This window comes from Mesocricetus auratus, unplaced genomic scaffold, assembly GCF_017639785.1.
Source record: "Mesocricetus auratus isolate SY011 unplaced genomic scaffold, BCM_Maur_2.0 Super-Scaffold_100007, whole genome shotgun sequence".
In the NCBI taxonomy this organism is placed as follows: Eukaryota; Metazoa; Chordata; class Mammalia; order Rodentia; family Cricetidae; genus Mesocricetus; species Mesocricetus auratus.
Window position 1 is genome coordinate 32822925 of NW_024429191.1, and position 18677 is coordinate 32841601.

Sequence of the window (18677 nt, forward strand, 5' to 3'; positions counted from 1 at the left end):
CAGTTGATCTTGCACAGATGAGAGTGTGTGTAGAGCAACTGGAACCAGTGGCTGAGAGGATTCCTTGAAATGCTACTTGTTGGTCATGGGACCTCTGGCAAACACTCTGTGTTCTCATCTATGCAGCAGGAGGAAATGTCGTCTCCCTCACAGAGCTGTGTGGCTTCTGTGAAGGAATGCAGGTGAGGTGCTTGAGGTTTGTCAGGTCCATGATAAGGACTCAGTAAACCCCGTGTGTGCGATGGCAGTGGGATGTATGTGCCTGGTTGTGCCTCCGTTGGTCACTGTGTGGCCAGAGATGGTCGTCAGAGGGTCAGCTGAGTGTCTACACTGTATAGCTGAGCTTGGGAGGACCTGACTCTGCTTGCTTTTGGATCATTTCTGTGGGAAGTCTTCACATTATCCCCACAGGGCACCAGAACACAGGGAGGGGACAGGCTCAGTGCAGCTGTAGTGCTGGAATTCTGGGACCTTGCTTAGTGTGATGGTTACTATAGAGGGATGGATGCCTTCCCCGCCCTCTGCACTCTGGGCCATCAGCCTCCTGGGAGGATTTGTATGGGATTGAATTTGGGTGGAGATACTGGGTGGAGTTTGGCTGGAATTTAGAAGTCTGGTCTTTTTCCTCCCTTTCTTGTCATCCTGGGAAGGTAATTTCCTCCCTTATCTTGTGCATAACCATACTGAGTCCTTAAGGAATTTTTTGAAGGTTAACTGTAGTCTTTGGATTATTGGAGACATGTTTGGATATTTTTTCAGCTGCAAATTTTGGTGGTGCTGTGGCAGGTAGCCACTGCCCCTCTGGCTTGTGCAAAGATGGTCAGAGCAACCCTTGAGGACCTGAAAACTGTCTTAGTCTGGAGCCTACAGATCACACAGAAGGGTTTGGGCTATAGCTCAGGGGTGGAGAACTTACTGAACTTGTGTAGGAAGCCCTGGGTTCAATCCCCAGTGCTGCCTAAAAGAAAAACTGAACTCTGAGTGATGTACTTTGTGCTGGAGATCTGTTGGTATCTTGACCCACTCTTCCAGCATGCTGTGCGCACCATAGGCCTGTCTTTATTATATTTTACTTGTTATGTGTGCCTATGTGTGTGTGTATGGTGTGCAAGTGGAGGTTGGAGGACAACTTTGAGAGTCTCTCTTTCACCATATGGGTCCTGGGAATGGAATTCAGGCTGTCAGATGTGACAGCAGGTGCCCTCACCCACAGCCATCTTGCTGGCCCCACATCTTTGACCTCTGACTGGGTCCTGCTCAGCCTTGGCCAGCTCCAGCTTAGGTTGATGGCTGTTGCGTAGGTGTGTGGGGGCAGCTCTCAGCAGGTTCTGTCATCCCTTGCTCTCCCTGGGTAGTCAGACTCCTGCCACACTCTTGCTTCTTGGTCTCTGACTCTGAGGCTCACTCCCCTCCTATCCTGACCAGCTGCTCATATGACTCTCCTGTCTGCCTCTGATGGAGCAAGGTTCAGACTCCTAGGTGAGGGACCCGGTAGGTCCCAGGCAAATGAAGATGTGCGGGGGAGAGGAAAGAAACGTGAGGCTGCCTCATACTTGGCATTCTTCCCAGCCAGTCGCTTACCCCCCCCCATCTCCTCTTTATCCTCGGCACCATCTGTTACATCCGTTGTCACCCTTGTAATCTTGACACTTCCCCAACAAGCATGCTATCCAAGGAGTGCCTATTTTGTCCTCTAAAGCTAGGGATGTGGGAGGCAGCCTTCTCACCCAAATGTGGCGCAAGGCCCCTGTGCCTGGGATCTCCGTAACCTGTGTAAATGACCAGTAGCCATGCCAGGCCTTTCTGGGCAGGAACGATAGATAGCAGAACAGAAGATACCTGTGTAGCTAACTCCCACTGGCTAACGTTGAGGGGTCACATGCGAATGCGTCAGGCAAAGTCAAATCCTACACCCTTCTCTAGGAGGTGGGGTTGCCCTATCCCTCCTTCCCTATTTACCATACTAGGGAACCAACCTTACTGAGACCTTATGGGATAGATCAGAGGTATGAGTCTGGTGAGAAGGTGTTGATGACCCAAGGGAGCATTTAACTATGGACTGCTTGGGGCAGGAAGAGAGAGGATGGCAAGAACAGACTGACTGACCACAGTACCATAGAGGAGGGAGGGCAGGTGGAGGGGGAGCACTTAGGGCATGTCCTAAAGCTTTGGATGGCAGGGTGTGGGGGGGTGCGGGCAATGGATGTTTTGAGCTCATGTCTTCTGATGTCAGCAGGTTGAGGTTGGGTGAGGAAGCCAATTTTGGTCAGTCAAAGATGGGCCCAATACCCAGCTGCTAGCTTCCATCTGATGGCTCCTTGAGCTGATGGACTTTTGAGCCCTAGGATGAACTAGGTAGTGGTGTGTGTTTGGGACAGTAACTATCCCAGATGCCTTTATGGCTGAAACCCAGCTTCCTTGGGGCCATGTCCCAGCTGCAGGATGACAGAGCAAAGAAGCAAGGACTGACTGGCCTCCAGGTGTCTCTCAGGGCCTCTTCAATTTCCTACTTCTGTGCTCCCTGTAGGGTCTTGGGACTACCAGATAGCTGTATTCTACTGTGCACTAACTTTGTGGACAGCCAGACGTGGGGCTGTTAGGTAGGAGGGAGACACGTCTGCTTGGGGATGTCTCCCAGAATCAAAATGCCCTGTTCGGGGGCTGGGGTGTTCTCTATTAGCTTCTATAGGAGTTTTCGAATCCTCAGAGCTTCCTGTGGGGGAAGCCTAGCTGGACAGGGCAGGGAGCTTCTTGGTAATAACTACAGTTGCCCCGTTTGCCTGGGGGCAAATTGGTTATTCTTGGATTAGTAGCTTCCGGGTACGTAGTAGGTATTGTGACAGAGCCAAGTTAGAGGGACAGAGCCAGAGGAAGAGAAGTAAGAGTCCATCCATCTCTAGCCATGCTGTCTGGCTGTTCTCTGTGGGACCTTTTGGGTATGGGCCTCCCAGAACCTTGGCTTCAGTGGGCCTGGACCCAGAATTCTCTCCACAGGGATAAAACTGACTCTCTGCCTGCTGCTGGGGTGGATGGGCAACAGAGATGCATAGCTGTGTCTACACAGCCCCCTTTGGCCATATTGGTGCAAGAGCACCCCTCTGGTTCTTGACAGCATCACTATCCATGCGGAGGTAAATAAGGCAGGGACATTTTGGAACCCGCATTCTCCATTCAAAGGCTGGTGTTTCGTTTATGAGGAAACGGAGCCTTCTCCTTTGAGTGAGGTTGGACCACTTTGTGGCTTTCCCTATTGGCAAATAGTGGTGGCTGCCTCTAGAGTCTCCAGCCAGGTGGGGAACTGGGGCTGCTATACCTTCATCAGCAGAGCGCCCCATATGTGCTTTGGGAAGATGGGACATTTCCTCTTCCTCCCTGCAGCACATCAAAGCCTAAGAATGTGTCTATCCCAGGCCTTGTGGGTGGTGGGGACAGGCATGGGCCCAGGAACTGTGCTTTTTTCTTTTTGGTTTCTTGGAAATCTGGTTTTGATAGAACTATGGATTGAACCATCAGTTGATGAGCTTCAGCTTGACTGTAGGAAGAGGGAGAAAAGTATCTTGGATAGAAAACCAAGTACTGGGGCCTAGGGAGAATGGGGGTAGGAGTAGGGGATAGTTATGCTACCAAGTTCCAGGTCTTCCTACAGGAGGGTGGGGAATGACTGACTGGTCTAGTGAGAGTGACTGGTGGCCCAGCAGCCGCCTCCCCACTGTTAACCCTGTGGGCCACCACGGTGCTACTATGAAGGTTGATCTGGGGCTGAATCTTCTCCCAGGTGTTCAGTTGCTACTGTAGAAGAGAGACACTGCTGCCCACCCAGGTGTCCTGTGGATTGAGGACAGTGTGTCCTGCTTCTGTTCTCTGTAGGTCCAGGATGACACCTTCTCCATCTTTGCCCTCCCACATACAACCTTTTAGTTATTTCCCGTAACCTCTGACCTGGGTTTAGAAGTTTGCTTGGAATCCTGGGATCAGAGCCTAAGCCTTTCCTGGGAAAATTCCTAGGATTCCTCTTGGGCTCAAGGACAGTTGTGCTTATAACACCACAGTTCTGGCCAGAGGCCTCTGCTCTGGCTATTTTTAAGGCCCAGGCTACTTGGGAGGAGAAGGCTCAGTGTCCTGGGTCCATTGCTTGGGATCTTCTTCCTCAGCCAGGGCTAGTGTGCTCCTGGGGGTGGGCTTCCTGTCTAACTGGCAGGGTGTACCCGAAGATGCCTTGAGAGGAACAAGAGGGCAAAGACTTTGAATTTTAAATCCTAAGATAGCCTAGGAGGCCAGCGGATGCTGGTACAGGAGCCAGGGAACAGATGTGTTCAGAGACCAAGGCACTAGAGAAGTCTGTCAAAGACCTGGCATTAGGGAACTATGCTTGATCCAGGATTCAGGAACCACATTTCTTCGATTGAATATCTACTCTGATACCCTCCCAACAAAAAAACAAAAACTGGGATTCTTTTTTTTTTTTTTTTTTTTTTGGTTTTTCAAGACAGGGTTTCTCTGTAGCTTTGGAGGCTGTCCTGGAACTCACTTTGTAGACCAGGCTGGACTGGAACTCACAGAGATCGGCCTGCCTCTGCCTCCCGAGTGCTGGGATTAAAGGCGTGCGCCACCAGGGTTCTTTTTTTTTTAATTAATTAGTTTATGTGCATTGATGTTTTGTCTATATGTATGTCTGTGTGAGGGTGCTGGATCCTCTGGGACCAGAGTTATAGACAGTTGTGAGCTGCCATGTGGGTGCTGGGAATTGAACACAGGTCCTTTGGAAGAGCAGTCAGTGCTCTTAACCTCTGAGCCATCTCTCCAGCACACCCCCCCCGCCCTGGGCTTGGGGTTTTTCATGCATCTGCAGCTTCGCCAGTCTTGTTAGTACGGATACTTGAGCTGATGATTTACAGTCTCAGTATCGTCTGCTTTTGTGTGGGGACAAACTCCAAGGCCTGATTTCTCCCTAGATGCCACTTTAACTCCTGGTGAAATGGGCAGTTCTTCATGTCTGTCAATAAGGGCCGATCGTGAGGGTTCAGACAGCCGTCTGGACCAGGAGAGGATGTCCCAGTTACCCACTGAGCTGTATAGTAAACAGGTTCCTCTACTTTGTTCTGGATGGCAGGGCATGCAGGACTGCATCTCTTAGTTAGGTTGTTTTCTCTGCTGTGCCAAAGAAAGGATGATGTAGAAATCTGGGGCTTGGCTCAGGATCCAGGAGCTTGTTAGTGATTAAAGAGAGGATCTTGGCCCATGGAGTTTCTTATTGTGTGCAGATCTCCTCTCTCTGTCTCTCTGTCTCTCTCTCTCTCTGTCTCTCTGTTTCTCTCTCTCTCTCTCTGTCTCTCTGTCTCTCTCTCTCTCTGTCTCTCTGTTTCTCTATCTCTCTGTCTCTGTCTCTGTCTCTGTCTCTGTCTCTCTCTCTCTCTCTCTGTCTCTCTCTCTCTCTGCCCAGGGGCCCCTTTGAAGATGTTTAGAGCCCCTAATGAGCACCCTAGCTTGCTGGATGTGAAAAGGGCCCGAGTCAGCAAGCTCTGTGCTTGTCTAGGGCCTGTCAATCTAAAGGCTCATCCTCATGGAACTGTCTTCCACAGCCTCCATGCCGCCAGAATGGAGTGGACACATCATTCCCCAGGTTATCCTACAAGACTAGCTTGTGCAGTAATGTCTTTGCCCTAGATCCATTCTCTAAAATGCCAAAATACCATGTTTGGCCCAGTATTTACTTCCTTTTATTCTTTTGTTTTTATTTCCTCTTTCCTTTTCAGATTCTTTCTTTTTGAGACATAATCACATGTAGCCCGGGCTGTCCTCAAGCTTGCTAAATACCTGAGGATGGCCTTGAATTCCTGATTCTCTGTCTTTTGCATCCCAGTGCTGAGAGTACAGGTGTGTTCCCCCATACCTGACTTCTATTAATGGTATACACTTCTTGTTTTCTTTTCACCTTGTTTTGCTTGGGGAGCTAATAGGGATAGAACTTGGGGTCTTACAGGCGGTTAGACAAGTGCTTTACCACTGAGCTACATCCCTAACCCTAGGCAGTCCAGGCTGGCCTAGGAGTCATGGTCCTCCTGCCCTAACCTCATTTGCTAATGGCACGTGCCACCATTGCTTATGTTTTGTAGTTATGCTTTGAGACAGGGTCTCTCTATGTAGTTCAGACTAGCTTTGAACTCCTGATCCTCCTGCCTTAGCCTCTCTGAGGTTGGGATTGCACATAGGTTGCTGTGCCCTGCTTGGATCTCTTGGGAGAGGGGGTGAAAGAATCAGATTTCTAAATAGTAGACAATGCATCTCCACAGTTGACTGGAAACGCAGACCTGTGGCCACCCTGGGCCACATCTGAGCATGGGCTCTGCCATTTCCACCTCTTCCTGAAGGATTCTACACTTGACCATGTCAGCTGCTGTCAGGAGGCAACAGAGTAATGTGACCAGAAATGTGAGTTCCCAGTCACATTGTCTCCATTCTGATCCTGATCTTGTAAATGGCCACCTCACTGTGCCCCTGTGGTCCTCACGGGGCTGCCGTGTGGAGTGAGTGGGATGGAACTTATAAATGGTAGCTGTAACTGTGGTGGTCATCAGCATTGCTATATCCACCCTTTGTCCATTTACAGTGCCACCCTGACCTTCGTGGCACTTGAGTTTAAGAACAAGCCTGGGGTCACGGATGTGGTGGCCCCACCTCACTGCTGACTGTCCCACTGCCTGCTGCACAGCAAATGTGTCCAGTGATGACTGGGATGGATTGGGAGCCTTCCGATACAGAGCAGAGTGCTTTGGCTAAGTAAGGGCTTGCTCTGCTAGCCATCCCAGGTGGGAAACATTAAGTGAGAGACTGTAGCTGTTTTGGTTTAGTTTACACAGGCGGTTTTTTAAATGTATTTACTTATTAGATTTATTTATTTATTATGTATGCCTGCATGCTAGAGGAGGGCACCAGATCTCATTAGAGATGGTTGTGAGCCACCATGTGGTGGCTGGGAATTGAACTCAGGTCCTCTGGACCTTTGAACCATCTCTCCAGTCCCACAAGGTAGTTCTTTGTTTCTTTGTTTGTTTGTTTTGAGACAGGGTTTTTCTGTTAGAACTTGCTCTGTAGACCAGGCTGGCCTCGAACTCACAGAGATTCGCCTGCCTCCGTCTCCCGAGTGCTGGGAGTAAAGTTGTGCACCACTATCGCCCGCACGTCCCCCCCCCCCCCCAGGTTATTCTTAACAAACGACAGATTGTTTGTGAGCTCCATTCCTCTTTGAGGCTGCAAGCTCAGACGCCTTGGCCTTCCTTGCCTCCTCTTAATAGCAGTCACAGGGCTTAGAGGTGTATGCCACACGCGTAGCCAAGTGTCCAGAGGTAGGGCAGAAGGAGCTCCCTAACTGCTCTGCTGTTTTCTTGGCCCTGCTGCCCTTTCTGAGAGGGCTTTAGTCCTAGGCTAGCTCCACAGGGTAGTCACAAAGGCTCCCCGAGCCACTTGGCTCTGCGTTGTGCTGATTGTTCCCCAGCTGGAGACCTGGTATTCTGTCTGAGTCCTGGTGACTGCATCCATCATGTAGGGGACACTGGTTATTGCTAGTTCTTCCTATGACTGCTCAGCTTAGCGAACATCTGAGGGGAGGGTGACAGTTTGCAGTAAGTAGGACACTTTGGGTCATGAGTTATTGATGGCAAATGTGTGATCAGGAAGAGTGGCATTAGTGAGAGTCATCCCTCAGTAAAGCCAGAAGGTCACATCAGTTTCCTGAGGACAGGGAAGGACGCTGTCTCTGTTAAGGCAGTAGCCCTTATTCTGTGTGTAGGTACACCAGAGATGGACGTCCACTCAGGTCCCTGATGCCCCTGGGCACAGTGCAGCCTGGGCAATAACTTGGGGGTGATGACCTCCTCATCCTTCACACGTCATAGAGAAAGCCACACTGTGTAAGGGGAGAGGAGGCATGGCTGCTAAGCCTGGTAGGTGGACTGGTGCTGTCCTCAGTGCTCTTTAGCCTGTGGAGCCCAGAAATGTCAGTGAGGCATAGGCTGGCCCATTCTTTCCCTCTCTCTTTCCTCTCTCTCTCTCTCCTCCTCCTTCTTCTGCAAGTGTTTTGCTGTGGAGTATGTGTGTATATGTATGCATGTGAGGTATGTGTGTGTGTAGTGTGGCGTATATATGCATGTATGTGTATGTGTGTGTGTGTGTGGGTGGTGTGTTTGTGGGTGGTGTGGTTTCCAGACACAGCTGACTTGGTCAGTTTTGGAGGCAGACTTCAAGATGTTGGATTGCATCTTGATTGTGTCACCCTTGGAAGGAGAGCATGAATAAATATGCAGCCTCCTTGGCAAGCACAACATGCCCTCAACTTTGGAGATTTTCAGTTCCACCTAAAAATAAGCTCCAGACTGTTCTGTCCTGCATTTGATCCTCAGGCTGTCACAAGCAGGAAGGAAGACTGAATAATGAAGTCCCAGGTAAGGTGGGCAGGTGGCACCTCCAATGAGGTAGCGGTTGAAGATGGTGTCGTGGCAGGCAAGGGTGGAAAGCATAGGGAACACAGGCGGCTTCTCCCAGCCTGTGCAGAGCTTCCTGAAGTGGGGAGAAGAGGTGGAGAACCTGGATGCCTAAAATGTTAAGGGTTGGTGCCAGGAAACAGGACGCTGTCTGGGAGGGTCTGATGTGCTGTGTAGGGGCGAGCTAAGGTCAGGTGCCAGCAAAAATGCAGAGAGCCCTGAGAGCCCAGGAGTTCAGGGAACCTGCTGAGCTTAAAAGGGAGACTTGGGGGCTGAGAAATGAATGGCTCAGTGGGTGAAGGTGCTTGCTGTCAAGGGTGACGACCTAAGTTCAATCCCTGGAATTAGATTCTACACTGAGGAATTAGAGACCGGACAAGCTGTCCTTTTACCCCTACAGGAGCATTGTACATGTGTGAACCCACCCCTACCCCACTAAATAATTCATTAACAAAATATGTGGCATAGGCCTGGCTCACGGTAGTTTGCTCACCTACATGTCCTGCATAAAACTAGGTATGGCAGCAAATGCTTGTGATTCCAGTACTGGGGAGGTAGTGGCATGAGAATTAGAAACTCAAAGTCATTCTTGGCACAAGTTCAAAGCCAGCTTGGGCCTGTCTCAAAACAAAACAACAACACCCCCCCCAAACACACACAGAGAGAGAGAGGGGGGGGGGCTGGAATGGAATGGAATTGAGCCTGTGAGGAATACCTGAATGCCAGGCAAAGGGGTGGTGGCAGGGGAGACTCTATGTATTGTTTCTGATGAGGGCATCTGGGAAAGAAAGCCCCCTGGTGGTGCCTTTGTCAGGTTACATTTGCAGCCCCTAGGGGACTTGTGAATGGGTAAATTGGGCCATGATGCCCTGGGGATGGTGATAGGAAGGAAGGGTCATTGTGAAAAATAGTCTCCACCAAGAGTCCTTGAAAACAGGTTTAGGGCAAACCTGGCTTGTTTGTAATAGGTAGAAGAGTCACGTAAGATCTAGGCTACTTATAGGCATATTTAGGCATGATGGGACAGGTGCCAGTATCGTAAGGCAGGTTGGATTTTTGTGCCAGAAGCCAGACAGGCAAGAGGTACGGGCCAAGCGTGGCTGCAGAGAGCTGATGTCTAGGTGCTGAGGAGGCTCTTGTGTAGCGGAAGCCTCAGGTGTCTAGGTGCTGAGGAGGCTCTTGTGTAGCGGACGCCTCAGGGTCTCCCGCCTACCCCTGACTCCTTTGCCCACAGTACTGTGCCCACATTTTCAAAAGGGGTTGCTGTGACACTGCTTGGAGCTCCACTGTGGAGCTGTAGACAGGAGAGACTCCTGTGTACCTTCTGGTGGTGGTTAGGGCATGGGCACAGAGGAAGGAAGGTATGATTCTGCCCAACATGGAGCTCTGTGGACTGCAAACCTGCCCTTGGGTGGTATCTCACTCCCACTCCCAGGGAAGCCAGAGAAATTGTCCGCACAGAGTTGAGTCCAGCCTTGACTGTCTCTTCAGACCGTATTGTCTCTCTTACAGTGCTATAGACCAACTTCAGTGGGGACTGATGCCCACTTTTCTGCTGAGGTCAGGCTTCAACTTTCTCTCCCAGAATCCTCATTCTAAATAGTAATTGCTAGGGTAGGCTTGGAGACCCCTCCAGATCCTGAGGTCTCCAGAGACTACCACTGAGGAGGAAGCAGACTCCTCCCCTGAGCCCTAGACCTGGGTCCATCTTCAGGAGTCTTGGCTCTTCCAGCCAGGTTCCTGCAGGGACTCTGTGTATGATACATACGCAGTGGAAAGTGGTTGTGGAGGACCACCAGCCCAGCCTGATAGGGAGGGCCGGGAAAGGGCCAATGAGGGAGCAGCAGCATTTCCACCTTCCTCCGAATTGGCTGCATGGAATATACACTCCAACCTGTGCCTTTTGGGCTTTTGAAGATCCAGGGAAGGGTTGGGGATCTAGCTCAATTGGCAGAGTTTCTGCCTAACATTCATAACACTTGGGGACCTAGCACCACTTAAACCTGGCATGGAGTGCATGCCTGTAATGTCAGCACACAGGCAGTGGAAGCAGAAATTGAAAACTGAGTATTATTCTTGACTATGTAGCAAGTTAAGGTTATCTTGGACTACATGAGACTCTGTTTAATGAAAAGATCCAGGGAACCGGGTGGGGTGGCACACACTCATCATCTTAAACACTTTGGAGACTGAGGCAGTGGGATAGCAAGTTCAAGACCAGCTGGCCTCTAAAGTGAGGGGGGACTCAGGGACCCTCTCTGGGAGTGTGGCATGGAGTTGGAACCCTGATAACTTCAAGGTGTGTCCTGGGTGGTGCTGAGAACTCAGGCACCAGCGTCAGGGCTGGTTTGACACAGACATATCTTCCCTCGGGGGGCTCACTGTCTCGCTGTGCTTTTCTTGGCAGAACGCAGAGCCTGAGCCTCGGAGCCTGTCCCTGGGCGGCCATGTGGGGTTTGACAGCCTCCCTGATCAGCTGGTCAGCAAGTCAGTCACACAGGGTTTCAGCTTCAATATTCTTTGTGTGGGTAAGTGGTGGCCTGGTCGGGGCGGGGATAGGAGAGACTTCTTAGAGATGGTGCTCTGCTGTGCTGGTACCTCTCAGGCTGGGGTGGAGGGTTCCCAAGAAAAGGGAGATCTTGGGTTCAGGCTTTGGCCTTGCCTCTGCAAGGATCAAGAACAGGATTAGAGCCAGGACCTGACTCAGAGTCACCACAAAGAGGAAACAGAAGTGGGTCCATGAAAGTGCTGCCTAAACAGTGGGTGTTTATCATAGAAATTCCACAGTCACTAGTTCATTCATTTATTTAAAAAAAGCACAGGGCTGAGAGATGGCTCAGTGCTTAAGCTCTTCCAGAGGATGGGGCATCTGCTCCCAGCTCCGGGCGATGTCAGATGGCTACAACTACTTGTAGCTCAAGTTCCAGGGGACCGGACACCTTCTTTCTCGCTTCCCATAGGTATTCACACATACATACACATAGAAATAAAAATAAATCTTTAAAAAGTTCTCTTCTTACTATGTGACAAGGATACAGTGATGAATGAGACCCTGCTTTATCACCAGATCACAATGTAAAGCTCTAGTACGCTTTGGAACAAACACAACCTGACCGGGGAGGCTCCATGTGTCCAAGGCCTAGGACTCCCAGAGGCACAAAGACTGTGCAGGGCCCTCTGCAGGTATCCCTTGGGAAGGAGACCACAGGAAGCTGAAGCTGCTCAGGCTACAGCTCCTGGTGGTTTCAGGTCCTGCTCCTGTGGACCCATGACCACCTTGACCTAAGACGGGTGATGCTCAGAACAGGCTGTGTGTGTTTTATGACTAGGTTCCTTTGAAACCAGCCTACAGTGGCGTCTCCATAGCCTGGTACTGCCTTTTTCCCACTCCCTGGGGAAATGTCACATGCCCTGCATAGCCATGTCTTACATCAAAGGCTTCCTTTATGACTCTTTCTTCTGAATATTGTTTTCTTTTCTTTTCCTTTCCCTTCCCCCTCCCCTTTAAAAATTTATTCATTTTACTTGAGGGGGCCCATGACAGTGGAAGTCAGGGGACAGCTTGGAGTCACTTCTCCCCTCCTACCATGTGGGTCCCAGGGATTAAACGGGTTGCTAGGTTGGCAGTGAGTGCCTCTACCATCCCCCCACCCAGCCTTTTCACAGACCTTTGTTGGGGTTGGGATGGAACCCTAGAACCTTATACATGCCACGCAAGTACTCTAAAAATGAGCAGCAGCTCAAGCCCCCACACTTTCCAGAGGCCACCAAGGATGGGGCAGTAGGTGGCTTCCTTCCCCTGTCTCATTCTGAAGCTTTGAACCTCACCTCGTCTAGCCAGGTAGCCCTGGTTCCAGCCTTTGATATTCACTTCTCCCTGCTGTCCCCACTCACCAGGGGAGACTGGGATCGGCAAGTCCACACTAATGAACACTCTCTTCAACACGACCTTTGAGACGGAGGAAGCCAGTCATCATGAGGAGAGTGTACGCCTGCGGCCTCAGACCTATGACCTCCAAGAGAGTAACGTTCATCTCAAACTGACCATCGTGGATGCTGTGGGCTTTGGGGACCAGATCAATAAGGATGACAGGCAAGAGGCGGGAAGGGAGCTCCAACTACCCTTGTCCACTCTGAACTGGTTGACCCCCATCCTGAAACTTCCCAAGCGCTTTCTGCCTCACACTGCCCCGTACATACGGCTCTAAGGTGACCTGGGAAGGCTGCTGGGCAAGGACTGAGGTCTTGGGCCGTTGACAGAGCAGTTCTTCCTCTAGGAGGGTATAGGAGAAGGGGCCAGTCTGCTTCTATACCAGATAGGGCAAAGCTGTTCCCAGGGAGGAGAGTGGGGATAGCCTGGCTTGGGCTCTGGTGTCTGCCTCCCAGGTGATGAAGCTGTCTGTAGTTACAGGCCCATAGTTGACTACATCGACGCGCAGTTTGAAAACTACCTACAGGAAGAATTGAAGATCCGCCGTTCCCTCTTTGACTACCATGACACGAGAATCCATGTTTGCCTCTACTTTATCACTCCCACCGGGCACTCCCTGAAGTCCTTGGATCTGGTGACCATGAAGAAACTAGATAGCAAGGTATGTGCCCCTCCTTGTCATCTGACCTCTGCCTTCCACCTCTGGAAGGGGGTGTGGTGACTGCAGTTGGCTATTCTGTGGTCAGCGTGGTCCTCTCTGGCTGTTCACATGGCCCTCGCTGAGCTTTTCAGAGCCCTGTTCTCAGCAACTGCCTTCTCATTTGGAGCCTTGCTTGTTTTTATTTCCTTGTAACCAACCTCTCCTGCTGACTCTCTGCCCAGAGTGTCCTGCTTCCATCCCAGCCTCTTAATCTCTTGTTTCCCCCAACATTTCTTTCCTGTCTGACATGGCTTCCCCTTGGTTCTCTTCTGAGCCCACTAGGAGAGCAGAATGACTCAGAGTTGGATTGTGAATGAGGGTAGAGGAAAGTTTCATAGGATGTCAGGAAGAGTTGGGGTCCTGGAGGACATGTGCCCTCCTTAGTTATCTCTCAGCCTTTGTGACTGCCTTTCCATCTCTGGAGTTAATTGTCACCATGAAAAATGGGGTAACCTTGGCCTGGGAGAGTTCAAGCACTTTTCCATAGCAGCTACTCCTGGGTCATTTTACTTACTTAGTGGGTAGCTTAGTCCCCACTACTGTTTCTGTCAGACCCCAAGCCAATTAGGACCTTCAGAGTATCCTGGGTCCAAGTTGAATGTGCCTGGGGTTCCGGATATCACAGTGGCCACAGATGGCTGGGTTTGGACTGTGACTGCTTCCTGGAGCCACTGCTTTCCCACTCTTAGGACTTGTCCATGGTCAGTGACTATTACTCAGAATAGCCAACCAACCCTCTGCCTCCTCCCCTGACCTTCACAGGTGAACATAATTCCCATCATTGCCAAGGCTGACACCATCTCCAAGAGCGAGCTCCACAAGTTCAAGATCAAGATCATGGGTGAGCTGGTCAGCAATGGAGTGCAGATCTACCAGTTTCCCACGGACGATGAGGCTGTTGCAGAGATCAATGCAGTCATGAATGTGAGTTTTGGACAAAGGCCTCAGGGCTCCAGAGCCAGAGGGCTTGGAGACACCAGTCTAAGACAGCCCCTGGGGACTCAGCTTCCAAGAATGTTATCCTTCCTGTCTCCAGCATAGGGTGGGTGGGCGTTCCACACCTCCCCGGTCTGAATTCTGGGAGCACCAGACTAGAGGATTTGGATATTGGTTTACACTAAGGATCCACTAGATCTGAGTCACAGGTTCTAGACTAAGGGTGGGAAAATGATGCTTGAAGGAGCAAATACATGCATGGTCCTGTCAGTGAGCTCTACTGGCCCTTGAGAAGAACACCCCACAGGCAGGGAAACCCAGGCAGGAGTCTAGAACAGATGGAAAGCGAGCCTTGAGCCCAGAGCCTCCCTGGGGTACAGGGGTGGTGAGAGTCTGTCCCCTCCTTCCCGCACAGTGCTCTCATATATACCTGGGTCCCCTTTCAGGCACACCTGCCTTTTGCTGTGGTGGGCAGCACAGAGGAGGTGAAGGTGGGCAACAAGCTGGTTCGAGCACGGCAGTACCCTTGGGGAGTGGTGCAGGGTGAGTGTGGGGCGGCACATCCCCAGCTGGGGCCTCAACTCAGTCTCCTCTTGTCCTGCCAGTGGAGGCCCTAACCACTGTCCTGCTACCCCGCTGCCCATCTTCATGTTCACCTCACTCTGGAACTCCCTGAGGCACCTGGCCACTCTCCTGCTGTGCCTCTGCCCGTCTCCATGCCTGCTGCATGCTGCGGGACCATGACGCATCCAGCCACTTTCCTGCTGTACCCCAGCCATCTGCATGTGTGCTTTGCTCTGTAGAACCACCAAGGCCCCCTAACCATTGTCTTACCTTTCTTTCCCCTGCTGATCTGAACACTTGCCTCATGAGGCTTTGGAGCCACCAAGGCACCCAACTACCACCCAGCCATTCCCCCACCTATCTGCCTGCCTGCCTCATGCCTCTCACGCCCCCCCGCTTTCAGTGGAGAATGAGAATCACTGCGACTTCGTGAAGCTGCGGGAGATGTTGATTCGGGTGAACATGGAGGACCTGCGGGAGCAGACTCACAGTCGACACTACGAGCTCTACCGACGCTGCAAGTTGGAAGAGATGGGCTTCCAGGACAGTGACGGTGACAGCCAGCCCTTCAGGTGATAGCCTGCACTGTGCTGCCTCAGCCTCTCCTGTCACGCCAGCACTTGCTCTCTCAGGCCTTGTGAGCCCGAAGGCAGAGGCTGGTGGGAGCCCCGCATCCTCTTACCCCGGCTTCTACCTGACTCCATTGCTCCCATGCCCTCAGTTCTACCTGTGGCCTCTCCTTTGGGTCTCCACAGCCTCCAAGAAACGTACGAGGCCAAGAGGAAGGAGTTCCTGAGCGAGCTACAGAGGAAGGAGGAAGAGATGAGGCAGATGTTCGTCAACAAAGTGAAGGAGACAGAGCTAGAGTTGAAGGAGAAGGAACGGGAGGTGCGTGCCAGGCCCAGGGGGCTGTGGAGAGGAAGTGTGGGGGTAGGCTGGCGGAGGTGGAGCTGGGGGGCCTACACCGCCCATACCCAGGTGCCTCCCTCCTCCCCTCCCCAGCTCCACGAGAAGTTTGAGCACCTGAAGCGAATCCACCAGGAGGAGAAGCGCAAGGTGGAGGAGAAGCGCAGGGAGCTGGAGGAGGAGACCAACGCCTTCAACTGCAGGAAGGCGGCCATGGAGGCCCTGCAGTCCCAGGCCGTGCACGCCACTTCCCAGCAGCCCTTGCGGAAAGACAAGGACAAGAAGAAGTAAGTGGCGTCTCCCTCCCTGGGCTGTCTCCTTACCCTGGACTCAGTCATCTCTGCCCTCTGCTTCCCAGCCCTCTGGGCCACCACTCCTCACTTGCTCTCTTCCCGTGCACCTCCTTCTTGCTCTTGTAGTGGTCTTTCTCCGTCCTCACCCTCTCTCTCTCTCTATGTCTCTGTCTCTGTCTCTCTCTCTCCTCTCTGTCTCTCTCTGTCTCTGTCTCTCTCTCTCTCTCTGTCTCTCTTCTCTCTCTGTCTCTCTCTCTCCTCTCTGTCTCTGTCTCTCTCTCTCCCTCTCCCTCTCTCTCTCTCTCTCTCTGTCTCTCTGTCTCTGTCTCTCTCTCTTTCTGTCTGTCTCTCTCTCTCCTCTCTCTGTCTGTCTGTCTCTGTCTCTCTGTCTCTCTGTCTCTCTCTCTCTCTCAGCTGTTTACTCTCCATCCAGCCCCCGCACCCTACACTCACCCCTCCCCTTTGATCTCTCTCTGATCTCTCTCTCCCTCTCCTCCCTCATCCCCCACAGCATCCTCAGTATCTGGGGCCTCTTCACTGCTGTAGTAGGGAAGGAGCTGGGTCACATGGACAGCCAAGTAGCCAGGAACAGCCACGCAGGTGTAACCACAGGAGACCGGGACAAGTCTGTCAGGCCAGGCGAGGGATGCATATGGGACTGTCCTCATTTCCTGACAGATTCCAAAAGAACCTGAGCAGCTGTGACACATGTCCCCCGAGGCCTCTGGGGCAGGGGTTGTGGAACTCATATTAGCTGGTCGATGATGACACATAACAGCAGGGACTCATAATGGCAGGCCAGTCAGCACTGCCCAAGACTGTCATCTCTACACAGCTACTTTGGAAGGCCTGCAGCGGTGAAAGCATGGCAGCTCCCTGCAGGGCTCCAGGGCTGTGCCAGGGAGTAGGGCTGCTCCCCTTGTAGGGGCTGGAGCAGTTTCTGTAGAGTAGAGAATGGCAGATGGCAAGGAGGCTCTTTTAAATGTGTCACCTTAATGGACACAGAAGAGTTCCTCGCCATGTTTCCTTAGCGTTAGCTTTGCTTACTCCTCCTTCCACCCTGCTGCCTCCTCCTCTTCTTTGCCTTCTTTAAAACAAACAAACAAAACCCCACTGTTTATTGTTTATTTTTGTGGTTCTAGGAATTGAACCCAGGGCCTTGCACATGCTGGCTAAGTTCTCTACCACTGGTCTGCATCCCCGACCATATCGGTGCTCTCCACAGCCCTTTCCCACATTTTATCTGGAGTCTGATACCCTGTCTCCAGTGGCCCTCAGTCTCCCACTCTGCTTCATCCAGAGACTCAGGCCCCATCATACCATGGTGTTCCCGTCCGCCTCAGCATCTGGGGCCTCTTCACTGCTGTGGTAGTGAACAAGGCTGGGTTTCCCTGGCCCTTGAATTATATTTGGTCTCATTGTTTTCTTGCCAACCCAAAAAATAAGCAAGCATCCATTCTGACCCTCGTTCCCGAGCTCCTGTTTTACCTTGTATTGTGTAAGGAAACATGTACCCGGGCCTTCTGTTCTTGGGGTCATGGAGTCTAGTGGTCAGGCCCACACAGTGGACTGTTAGCTGTCACCCTGGGATACATCTTGATGCATAAACTCGACTATGTCCTGCCTCACCCCTAGATGACATTCACCGATGGGCAAACACAGACACATGCATGCACACACACACACACACACACACACACACTCACACAGACACTCTCTCTTACTCTCCTGCCTCAAACTTAAAAGTGCTTCTCTCTGGGGCAGACAAAGCACCTAGGAATAGATGCACATTGTGGTTCCCAAGGTTTGCTCTCTGCTTTGGGACAGGTGTTTCCCCTTCCTATAGTCTTCCCCCATCCTGATGTCTGACAGCTCACCTCAGATGCCTATTCCCAGAGGACTCCAGGCCCAGCTCCCCCCAACCAGGAGAATTTATAGTTGCTTTCAGCCCTGGTCCCATGCCCAGCCCTTGGTTTTGAGTGTGGAGGTTGAGGTGCAACCAGTGTGGGCTTTAAGTTGGCATCTCAGAAATGTGCCCCCTTGTGAGAGGGACAGAGTCTGTATACTCAAAGTGACTGTGCCCTGCTTCCTGGTGCTGTGGCCTAGGCAATCTCGTGGGAGTAGAGGTTAGAAGAAAATGGGAGAAGCCCCAGGGCCAGTTAGGTGTGGTAGCATATGCCCATGTTCCCAGCACTGGGGAGGCAAATGCAGGAGGCTTGCTTTTAACTTTGAGGTCAATCTGAGCTATATATAATGAGTTGCTTGACTAGCCTGGGCTACATAGCAAGGGCCCTGACTCAAAGGAGAGGAGGAGAGGAGGAGAGGAGAGGAGAGGAGAGGAGAGGAGAGAGGAGAGACTACAGGGCGGTTGAGGGTAGAACCCCACTGTAAAGATAGACACAGCTCTCAGTAGAGGCCTGTCCCAGCTATCTGGTCTCCTGGAATATTCGGGGATTACACTAGAGAGCTTCAGCCGATTTGACCCTGGGGGAGAGGACACTGTACCTGTGGAGCTATAATTGGGGTTCAGGGGTCCTCATCTCCTCTTGCACTGGTCCAGTGGGATAGGGTGGGCCAGTCATGCATTTGGGAAGTGGATTTTTTCATGGCCATTTAGTTAAATGGCTTTAGTTGGTTTGTATTCTTTCTTTAAATTTTAATCAATTTTTGCGAAATTACTTCCCAATCAGATTTTGACCCTCAGCCCGGGACGCCACAAAATGAAGCAAGTTCCCTGCTTTGCTCATCACAAATGCCAAACTGACTGCCCTTTCCCGTGTTCACCTTGCTGTCTTTTGTTTCTGTTTGATTTGGTGTGCGTATCTTTTAATGTGTCTGTTTTTGTTTTGTTTGTTTTATTTTTATTTTTC

The 18677-nt window shown here is 51.5% G+C and overlaps 1 protein-coding gene across 9 annotated transcripts in view; it reads left to right on the top strand.

Moving 5' to 3' along the window:
* The window catches only part of Septin8 (septin 8), a 28069-nt gene that overhangs the window by 1680 nt on the left and 7712 nt on the right, over window positions 1-18677 (top strand). For 4 of the 9 annotated variants that reach the window (XM_040748624.1, XM_040748623.1, XM_040748627.1 and 1 more), the window contains exons 2-9: window positions 10885-11005; window positions 12375-12570; window positions 12883-13069; window positions 13871-14032; window positions 14491-14587; window positions 15012-15180; window positions 15364-15496; window positions 15611-15801. In XM_040748624.1, the coding sequence (XP_040604558.1) occupies window positions 10885-11005; window positions 12375-12570; window positions 12883-13069; window positions 13871-14032; window positions 14491-14587; window positions 15012-15180; window positions 15364-15496; window positions 15611-15801 (1256 nt within the window). Of the gene's footprint in view, window positions 1-10884; window positions 11006-12374; window positions 12571-12882; window positions 13070-13870; window positions 14033-14490; window positions 14588-15011; window positions 15181-15363; window positions 15497-15610; window positions 15806-16949; window positions 17270-18497; window positions 18660-18677 lie in introns of those variants that run through there. The other 5 variants (XM_040748625.1, XM_040748628.1, XM_040748630.1 and 2 more) reach the window with 4 other exon arrangements.